The 10,909-nt window shown below is 43.1% G+C and overlaps 1 protein-coding gene and 1 long non-coding RNA gene across 2 annotated transcripts; one reads left to right on the forward strand and one right to left on the reverse strand.

Moving 5' to 3' along the window:
* The first annotated feature begins 46 nt into the window (after positions 1-46).
* LOC135116007 (putative nuclease HARBI1) lies at positions 47-9,885 on the forward strand. Its single transcript, XM_064033220.1, has 7 exons — positions 47-818; positions 1,019-1,188; positions 1,378-1,641; positions 2,843-3,099; positions 6,340-6,509; positions 7,223-7,315; positions 8,183-9,885. The coding sequence occupies exons 1-2, from the start codon at positions 64-66 to the stop codon at positions 1,050-1,052; spliced, it is 789 nt and encodes a 262-aa protein (XP_063889290.1). The 5' UTR covers positions 47-63; the 3' UTR covers positions 1,053-1,188; positions 1,378-1,641; positions 2,843-3,099; positions 6,340-6,509; positions 7,223-7,315; positions 8,183-9,885.
* LOC135116010 (uncharacterized) lies at positions 6,510-6,836 on the reverse strand. The gene is made up of 2 exons (XR_010276142.1): positions 6,754-6,836; positions 6,510-6,722 (listed from the first exon to the last, which is right to left on the reverse strand). It is a non-coding gene; the product is annotated as an uncharacterized LOC135116010 (long non-coding RNA).
* Positions 9,886-10,909: the final 1,024 nt, after the last annotated feature.

Raw genomic sequence — 10,909 nt, forward strand, 5'->3', positions numbered from 1 at the left:
TTTCTCTTTCCACAAGTTACCTCCAGCAGATTATTAAAGGTAGGTGGAAATTTTATTTAGAGCATGATGAACCCAGCCGTTAGCAGGAAGGCGGCACAACAACGTCAGCGGCGCACCTACAGAGTGAGAAGAGATATTTTCGCTGAGTACGACGATGCTGAGTTACTGAAAAGATTCAGATTGGACCGTGCTGGTATTGTTGCAGTGACTGATATAGTGAGAGACAAGCTGCAAAGTAAAACTGAAAGAAATAGAGCCTTGACCCCTGAGATGGTGGCCATCACATTACGATATTTAGCCACAGGAAAAATGCAACAGTGCAGTTGTGATGATTTTGGAACAACGCAGCCCACTATCAGCCGTGCAATATCACAGACAATTGATGCACTGGCTGACCCAGAAGTAATCTGCCAGTTCGTGGCTTTCCCTCACACCCAGCGTGAAGTGCAGCAAAAACAGGCAGAGTTCATGCAAGTAACTCAGTTTCCCGGTGTTGTGGGAGTGATTGATGGTACTCATATAAGAATTGTGTCTCCTCATGTCGATGAACATGTATATGTGAACAGGAAACGCTATCACAGCATAAATGTGCAAGTAGTATTTGATGCTCACTATAAGATTCTTGACATTGTGGCAAGGTGGCCTGGCTCAGTCAACGATGCAAGAATACTAGATAAGTCAGCACTCAAACTGATGTTTGAGGAACAACATGTACCTGCAGGATGCTACCTTCCCGGGGACAGTGGCTATCCCTGTAAGCAGTGGCTCCTCACTCCTTACCTTCGCCCTCAAACTGTTGCACAAGCTAATTATAACAGGTGGGTTTATTTGTAAATAGTGTTCTGTTAGGTTTAGATATGCTTTGAACGAATCTAGTAGCTTTCTCCCCAGGGCCGCCCTCCCGCGTGTGCCCGCAGCCCCTACAAGAACCGGTCCCTGCCCCCCTTTGGGCACGCTCTCCTCCCAAGGCTAAGTCCCCGGGGCGTGGCCGCCCAAACTAACCCCCTCCTCCCAACAGTTCCAGTACCTTACGATGCAGCCGAGGGGACTGACGCCACCACCACCACTGCCACCACCGCCACAACAAGGGTTATTCAAATGGGGAACATGCTTCAGGTGTTGCCCCAAGATGCCTCAGCCCCGCAGCCCCACTTCCCCATGATAGTGCAGGCAGGGAATGTCATACAGGTGAGAGAGAGAGAGAGAGAGAGAGAGAGAGAGAGAGAGAGAGAGAGAGAGAGAGAGAGAGAGAGAGAGAAAGTTTTTTACATACAGAAAGGAGAGACAGAGATAGAAAATCAATCTTACTACTACTACTACTACTACTACTACTACTACTACTACTACTACTACTTCTGAGCACCTCCTTCCTCTCAGGTTGTTCCAGCTGACAACACGCAGGTATTAGGGGCAGAAGTCGTTGGAGTTGGTCGGGTCATGCAAGTGGTCGGAGTCCCAGGCTTTCCCCCGACCCCAGCCCCAGACCCCTGCCCCAGCCACCCCTCTCCCTGTGACCCCTGCCCAGTCATCCCTCACCCCCTCCTGCCCCCCTGCGGTGCTGCCAGCGGGGGTGATGGGAGGTGGAGGTGGGCCACACACACCTGGGTTAGCTGTGGCTTGGCTTATCTCCCTCCTCAGCAGGTGAGAGAGAGAGAGAGTGTATATACATCTGTTGTTATTGTATTTATTTGTCTATATTTTCCTTACAGAGTGATTGATTGATTAAATGATATATATTGGTGTTAATATATACAGACAGACTGGTATATAGACATTCTGATATGTGATGGCCAGTCCATGGAGCACAAGGTCTTTGTGGACTAATGAATATTTTACACTAAGGTTTAAGACCAGTGTTTTATTCAGCTATCATGAAAAAAAAAAGAAAAAGACAGTACATAATTATTTAGTAAGTAATTCATAACTTTAACCCAATCAAATTATAGATACATGCAAAAAAGAATTATATCAATAACAAAAGTAAATAATAATAATAATAATAATAATAACTATTACAAATTACAAACAATTACATATGTTTATAATAGTAGAGCTGATTACAATTTGAAAACTAATAAATACAATGAATAATTACTTGTTAAGTGTTGTTTTATCAGTAATTTAAAGGAATGTAATGGTTTGTTTTTAACTGTGTCCGAGAGCCGGGTCCAGTGCTTGGTTCCTCGTGAGACGACACTCTGTTGGGCACGGGAGGTTCAGCAGAAGGGTGTCCTCAAGTTACCTGTCTGTCTTAACTGAATATCATGAGCCCGTGTCTCTTGTGTTTGTATTAAGAGCTTTGTATACAAACGCCAAGGTCTGGAATACAGTAATGTCTCCAGTTTCTAGGAGTTTAAGATCCACTGCTATGTTCGGACTTGTTACTGTTTGTCTTATTCCAAATTAGCTTTTTTGGGGCAAGAAATAATTTATGAGTGTAGGTTGCACTAGAGAGAGAGAGAGAGAGAGAGAGAGAGAGAGAGAGAGAGAGAGAGAGAGAGAGAGAGAGAGAGAGAGAGAGAGAGAGAGAGAGAGAGAGAGAGAGAGAGAGAGAGAGAGAGAGAGAGAGAGAGAGAGAATGTTTGATATTATTATTATTATTATTATTATTATTATTATTATTATTATTATTATTATTATTATTATTATTATTATTATTATTATTATTATTACTGCTACATATTTCTCTCTCTCTCTCTCTCTCTCTCTCTCTCTCTCTCTCTCTCTCTCTCTCTCTCTCTCTCTCTCTCTCTCTCTCTCTCTCTCTTACAATAATAGTTTTACCCTTCTCTCTCATCCTCTCTCCCACTTCCACTCACTCACTCTCTCCCTCCTTTTGCAGCAAATCCCGAGGATCAACGAGGACATGGTGGACCCAGAGATTGCAGCAGCAGCAAGAGAGAGAGAGAGAAGCAAGAGAGGAGGGAGAGGAAGGAGAGGAGGAGGAGAGAGAGGGAGGCCAGGAGGGAGGCACGTCAGAGAGAGAGGGAGAGGAAGAGGTTGATTCTGTTACAACAACAACTGCAACAACAACAACAGTTAGTCAGTGAGGAGGGGGAGGGGCCGTCCTCTGATGCTGAGGATGAGGTATTGTTCAGGGTAAGTAGTAGTAGTAATGCATCATTTTTAAACTTTCCGAGATAATCTTATTTCAACAGGTAGAGATGAAAAAGTCCTCTAACTGACAAAAAAAAAAACATTATCTATTTATTTTGTTATGTAGGCCAGCCAGCCGTGGGGGGGACAAAACTTCAATAAAAGAGACTCTCTGAGGTGTGGCTCCCCAAAATAGAATTGCAAATGGTAGCCAGAATTTACATGAATACTGGAGGGTGCTGTCAGGCCAAACCAGCTCCCCATCTGTGCCTATGCAGTGTCTGGCCAGCCACTAGTGTGTTTTGGGGGCTCAGACCAGCAGATTCCCACTGTTTATTCACTGTTTGTGTTGATGCAGTGTCTGGCCAGCCACTTGTGTGTTTTGGGGGCTCAGACCAGCAGATTCCCAGTGTTTATTCACTGTTTGTGTTGATGCAGTGTCTGGCCAGCCACTTGTGTGTTTTGGGGGCTCAGACCAGCAGATTCCCAGTGTTTATTCACTGTTTGTGTTGATTTAGTGTTTGGCCAGCCACTTGTGTGTTTTGGGGGCTCAGACCAGCAGATTCCCACTGTTTATTCACTGTTTGTGTTGATCTAGTGTTTGGCCAGCCACTTGTGTGTATGTAGGGGACTCAGACCAGCAGATTCCCACTGTTTATCCACTGTTTGTGTTGATGCAGTGTTTGGCCAGCCACTAGTGTGTTTTGGGGGCTCAGACCAGCAGATTCCTACTATTTATCCACTGTTTGTGTTGATCTAGTGTTTGGCCAGCCACTTGTGTCTATGTAGGGGATTCAGACCAGCAGATTCCCACTGTTTATCCACTGTTTGTGTTGATCTAGTGTTTGGCCAGCCAGTTGTGTGTTTTGGGGGCTCAGACCAGCAGATTCCCACTGTTTATTCACTGTTTGTGTTGATCTAGTGTTTGGCCAGCCACTTGTGTGTTTTGGGGGCTCAGACCAGCAGATTCTCACTGTTTATTCACTGTTTGTGTTGATCTAGTGTTTGGCCAGCCACTTGTGTGTATGTAGGGGACTCAGACCAGCAGATTCCCACTGTTTATCCATTGTTTGTGTTGATGCAGTGTTTAGCCAGCCACTTGTGTGTATGTAGGGGACTCAGACCAGCAGATTCCCACTGTTTATCCACTGTTTGTGTTGATGCAGTGTTTGGCCAGCCACTTGTGTGTATGTAGGGGACTCAGACCAGCAGATTCCCACTGTTTATTCACTGTTTGTGTTGATGCAGTATTTGGCCAGCCACTTGTGTGTATGTAGCGGACTCAGACCAGCAGATTCCCACTGTTTATCCACTGTTTGTGTTGATGCAGTGTTTGGCCAGCCACTTGTGTGTTTTGGGGGCTCAGACCAGCAGATTCCTACTATTTATCCACTGTTTGTGTTGATCTAGTGTTTGGCCAGCCACTTGTGTTTATGTAGGGGACTCAGACCAGCAGATTCCCACTGTTTATCCACTGTTTGTGTTGATGCAGTGTTTGGCCAGCCACTTGTGTGTTTTGGGGGCTCAGACCAGCAGATTCCTACTATTTATCCACTGTTTGTGTTGATCTAGTGTTTGGCCAGCCACTTGTGTTTATGTAGGGGACTCAGACCAGCAGATTCCCACTGTTTATCCACTGTTTGTGTTGATCTAGTGTTTGGCCAGCCATTTGTGTGTTTTGGGGGCTCAGACCAGCAGATTCCCACTGTTTATTCACTGTTTGTGTTGATCTAGTGTTTGGCCAGCCACTAGTGTGTTTTGGGGGCTCAGACCAGCAGATTCTCACTGTTTATTCACTGTTTGTGTTGATCTAGTGTTTGGCCAGCCACTTGTGTGTATGTAGGGGACTCAGACCAGCAGATTCCCACTGTTTATTCACTGTTTGTGTTGATGCAGTATTTGGCCAGCCACTTGTGTGTATGTAGCGGACTCAGACCAGCAGATTCCCACTGTTTATCCACTGTTTGTGTTGATGCAGTGTTTGGCCAGCCACTTGTGTGTTTTGGGGGCTCAGACCAGCAGATTCCTACTATTTATCCACTGTTTGTGTTGATCTAGTGTTTGGCCAGCCACTTGTGTTTATGTAGGGGACTCAGACCAGCAGATTCCCACTGTTTATCCACTGTTTGTGTTGATCTAGTGTTTGGCCAGCCACTTGTGTGTATGTAGGGGACTCAGACCAGCAGATTCCCACTGTTTATTCACTGTTTGTGTTGATCTAGTGTTTGGCCAGCCACTTGTGTGTATGTAGGGGACTCAGACCAGCAGATTCCCACTGTTTATCCATTGTTTGTGTTGATGCAGTGTTTGGCCAGCCACTTGTGTGTATGTAGGGGACTCAGACCAGCAGATTCCCACTGTTTATCCACTGTTTGTGTTGATGCAGTGTTTGGCCAGCCACTTGTGTGTATGTAGGGGACTCAGACCAGCAGATTCCCACTGTTTATTCACTGTTTGTGTTGATGCAGTGTTTGGCCAGCCACTTGTGTGTATGTAGGGGACTCAGACCAGCAGATTCCCACTGTTTATCCACTGTTTGTGTTGATGCAGTGTTTGGCCAACCACTTGTGTGTTTTGGGGGCTCAGACCAGCAGATTCCTACTATTTATCCACTGTTTGTGTTGATCTAGTGTTTGGCCAGCCACTTGTGTTTATGTAGGGGACTCAGACCAGCAGATTCCCACTGTTTATCCACTGTTTGTGTTGATCTAGTGTTTGGCCAGCCACTTGTGTGTTTTGGGGGCTCAGACCAGCAGATTCCCACTGTTTATTCACTGTTTGTGTTGATCTAGTGTTTGGCCAGCCACTAGTGTGTTTTGGGGGCTCAGACCAGCAGATTCTCACTGTTTATTCACTGTTTGTGTTGATGCAGTGTTTGGCCAGCCACTTGTGTGTATGTAGGGGACTCAGACCAGCAGATTCCCACTGTTTATCCATTGTTTGTGTTGATGCAGTGTTTGGCCAGCCACTTGTGTGTATGTAGGGGACTGAGACAAGTTTATTTAATGTTCAGTGACCCGTTTGCAGGCACAGGGGTGTTGACGAGCTGGGTGTGCAGGAGACAGACAATTACAAAGGTTTACAGTTCAAATGGTACATGTATCTTCAAAATACAGATAATAAGTAGATAAATATTGAAATTAATATAGAGTACCATTCTTTATTTAACACTTAACCAAACTTAACCAACATACACACACACGCTAACTCAGACAGTTCCCTAACTACCTTACCATCCCGCAGGAGGCCATGTCGGAGGTGCCGGTGGTGGGGTCGCCAGTTCCGGAGTACGAGGTGGAGGAGGAAAAGGAAGAGGAGGACGAGGAGGAGGCACGGATAAGGAAGAAGAAAAGATTATTACCTGTAGCCCTCCCTCCAGCTGATAAGGGGATATTAAGGAGCCCTTCCTACAGGTGTGTCTGTCTACCTGTGTGTCTCTTTCTATCTCTCCTTTTCATTTTTCCAGTTTCCCATTATTTTCTCCACCCTCTCACTGTCTTTTCTCAGCCTCTCACAACCTATCACACCCTCTCCCAGCTATTCACAGCCACTCACAGCCTCTCTCTCACTCTATCTCATTCCCAGTGTATCCAGACCATTCCAGACTCACCCCAAACTGTCCCAAACTGTTGGGATGGACTTCCAGTCCATCCCAACTTCTCACAGCCTCTTCCAGCCTTTCACAGCCTCTCTCTCTCTCTCTCTCTCTCTCTCTCTCTCTCTCTCTCTCTCTCTCTCTCTCTCTCTCTCTCTCTCTCTCTCTCTCTCTCTCTCTCTCTCTCTCTCTCTCTCTCTCTCTCTCTCTCTCTCTCTCTCTCTCTCTCTCTCTCTCTCTCTCTCTCTCTCTCTCTCTCTCTCTCTCTCTCTCTCTCTCTCTCTCTCTCTCTCTCTCTCTCTCTCATTCCCAATGTATCCAGACCATCCCAGACTCACCCCAAACCATCTCCAAGACTCCCCTTCTCTCTTCCTCTCCTCTCCCTCTCTCTCCCTCCCCTCTCTCACTCTCCTAACTCTCCCCAGGAGAGTCCCCAGTGGTGAGCAGATGGTGATGCTGGAGATGATACTGGCATATTGAGTATTATAATTAGCCATAAACACTTGCTTGCTTACTTTCATGTCTACACAGGTTCGTTCGATGCAAGGAGTTGGCACAGGAGGCGTCCGAGGCTGTGTAGAGCGGCCGTCTGAACCTGGTGCCACAGCTTACTATGTTCAACAGGTGCGTGTGTGTGTGTGTGTGTGTGTGTGTGTGTGTGTGTGTGTGTGTGTGTGTGTGTGTTTTGTGTGGTCATTTCACTATCTATCTATCTGTTTAGTTTGTCTCCATCTGTCTGTCTTTCTGTCATTGGTCTGTCTGTCTGTCTGTGTATTGCAATGATTTTTCAGTTATGTATTTTATTTTTTATTCTTGTGTACTTGTGTCTGTCTGTATGTATGTATGTATCAGTCAGTGAGTCAGTCAGTCAGTCACTCAGTTAGTCAGTCATTCAGTCAGTCAGTTAGTCAGTCATTCAGTCAGTTAGTGAGTTAGTCAGTTAGTCAGTCTGTCAGTCACTCACACAGTGTTAATCCTCCTCTTCCTCCTCCTCCTCCTCCTCCTCCTCCTCCTCCTCCTCCTCCTCCTCCTCCTCCTCCTCCTCCTCCTCCTCGTCCACCTCCTCCTCCTCCTCCTCCTCCTCCTCCTCCTCCTCCTCCTCCTCCTCCTCCTCCTCCTCCTCCTCCTCCTGTTCCCCACCACCCCTGCCAAGAGGTGAGTGTATGTACGTGTGTGTGTGTGTGTGTGTGTGTGTGTGTGTGTGTAGTAATAATAGTAATGCTATGTACATATATAAATACTGTTAATATTATTGATAAAAAATATTGATGATGATGATGATGATGATTCAGTGGTGATTATGAAAATGTGCATTACAATATAGGGTAGATATTATTGTTATTACCTGTGTGTGTGTGTGTGTGTGTGTGTGTGTGTGTGTGTGTGTGTGTGTGTGTGTGTGTGTGTGTGTGTATGTGTGTGTGTGAGGAATAATTGAATAATTGAATAATTGATGCTCTCTCCTTTGCTATTCATTATATACATGGACAGATGCCTGAAGGAAGTGTGTGTAAGGGAGGATAAAGAGATCATGCTGGCCTATGCAGACGATGTCGCTGTCGTGACAGGAAGCCAACAAGATCTTCAAGAGGCCATGACAAGATGGAATGATGTTTTAAATAGGGAAGGAATGAGAATGAACAAACAAAAAACTTATTTACTAGTGGACAAGCAACAAGTGATGGTGTGGCTCTGAGCCACTGTAGTAGGGATGTTATGGTTTAAGTGTAGGAAGTTGCAAATGCTCACCTAACAATTGCACCTTAGTAGAAAAACACAAACAGGAAGTTTATGCAAGTTTTTATCCTTATATAAAATGTTGTATTGCATCAAACCTCCATACATTACTGTCTCTATCCAGTATGAGACCGGTGTTCAGGAAGCACAAGCATGTGCTGAATAACAAGAAGCCGGCATTGGTGAAGGTGACAACATTTCATCTATTTATACATACTTTTTATTATTAAAGCTTATCTTATAATTATTTCTGAAGAGATTGACTAATTTTTGTAGTATTTATGACTTAGAACTACGAGTATGATAAAGCTATGAATTGATATAATTCCTGATTTGTTTTATCTTTTCATTATCCTTCCTTTGTTAATTGAGCATTTTATATTACTTAGCTTAAAAATGCAAGAACGGTTCAGAAGTATCCAACCTTGGGCTAAGGGCCAAAATTATGGTATCATTCAAAATGTCCTTCAAAGAAAGCCCTCTGTAATCCAACACACTTAGCCCATTAATCCTTCCATTTCTCATCAATTTGTTCAACATTCATATTTTTCCCTTATAGGGTTGAACAATTTTCATGGGTTCAGAGCAAAAGGCTTCCTCATTCCTCCCCAAGGTATTCTCGGATGGTAAGCAGGTTTGACTCTGGAGCAAACCTGACCAAGGGCTACTGCCCAAGGCTACAGAGGTTCCTCTCCCTGAGGCTGAATGCACCATGTGAGATGGTTCTGTTATGTGGATGAATGTCATGGTGGATAGCAGTGCCACCACATTCCTACAATCATCCATCACTCCACTGCTCAAACGCTTCTGCAACCAATGATAGGTATGCTGCCACATTCTGCATGGTCTCCTTGGCTCTCAGATAAGGATACTGTCAACAGGTTTGGGATTGCCAAAAAATCATAAGGAGCTATGTCTGAAAAGTCCAGAGAGAGAGAGAGAGAGAAAGAATGAGCAAGAGAAAGAGTAGGATGAAGCAAAGGAAGAGTCAAGAGGGAGGAAGAGAGAGTAGGACAAGAAAAAACAGAACAAATAAATCCCCTACACGTCTTGTCTCCATTCACACAAGCCATGAAAAGCTTGTCCATCCCTGAGTGCTCAGAAGCAGTGTTCCACTGATGATGTGGAAACTTGAGACACCCAATCATTTAATGGGCTTTAGTAGGTTTTGTCACCAGTCTTCTGTGTGTCACTGACTACATTTTGAAATTTTTATCTGTTCTATTTAATTTTGTGTGTATGTACACAATGTTTATGGTCAATAAACTATTTATAAAACTATTTATCTGTGTGAGTAAGATAAAAGCAGTTATTGTTATTATTATTATTATTATTATTATTATTATTATTATTATTACACATTTTCCTCCTTGTATTTAAATATTATTATTATTATTATTATTATTATTATTATTATCATGAATTGTTCTTGTTTATAAATAAAATACTGTAACTGATTATTATTTTTTTTATCATTCATTTAGACTCTCTCTCTCTCTCTCTCTCTCTCTCGAATAAAATGACTGGTGAAGAACTCTAATAATTAAAGTGCTAAAAAATCCATTAAACTACGAGAAATAAGACAAATAATTAATGACACACCTAATAACACAAACAAGGAGTAATAAACAAAACTTAAGCCAGAAAACACGAAAAGATAAAACTATCATATAAAGAAATACGAAGTAAAAAAAAAAATCATGAATATCAAATAAATAACTCACATATAATCAATAAACACGTAAGGAACAGTAAATAAACAATTAAGCCATTCATTGCAAGGGCCACAGTCAGAAAGTGAAAAAAAAAAAATGCTTAGTTAAATACCGAGGCTAAATAAAACAAGGAATTAGACAAATGACAAATAATTAATAAATACATAAGGAATAATGAATAAACAAAAATTAAGCCAGGAAGACTATTATAATTATTGCAAGGAGACGATATGTATGTATGTATTGTATGTAATTCGAGGTTAAAATGGCTCAAATCTGACCCAACAGCAGGCCATAAGTGAAGGTGTTCCTCAAGGCAGGGAGGGGGGGGGGAGCAATGAATAGGGGAGGGGCTATAAACTATTGGGGGGGTATTAATTAATGACGCATCCAGTTTAGCGTGTGTGTATATTTCGCGTTGTGATAATTTAAAGGTTTTCTCGCGTTTTTATCTTTATTTATTGATTGATTTTATTTATTTATTTTATTTTTTTGGCAGGTGTTATATTTGTTGAGTGTTTTAAGTAACTGTGGCTCATTGCATCAAAACTCCATTCATTACCTTCGTGGGAAGGTTCAATTTGGCAAGGTTTTATTTCGCATTTTGGGTTTTGTAGTAAATTATGCATTTTCTCATATTTTTCTTTGCTGGTATTGTCCCTTCCACGCCATATATGACTGGAAAGTTGGGGGCGCCTTCCCCCCCCCCCCCACCCTCCACTGCTACGTTTTTTTTTCTTAATCAGTCAGTCAACCAATCAATCAA

This window comes from Scylla paramamosain, chromosome 30 (genome assembly GCF_035594125.1).
Source record: "Scylla paramamosain isolate STU-SP2022 chromosome 30, ASM3559412v1, whole genome shotgun sequence".
Classification (NCBI taxonomy): domain Eukaryota; kingdom Metazoa; phylum Arthropoda; class Malacostraca; order Decapoda; family Portunidae; genus Scylla; species Scylla paramamosain.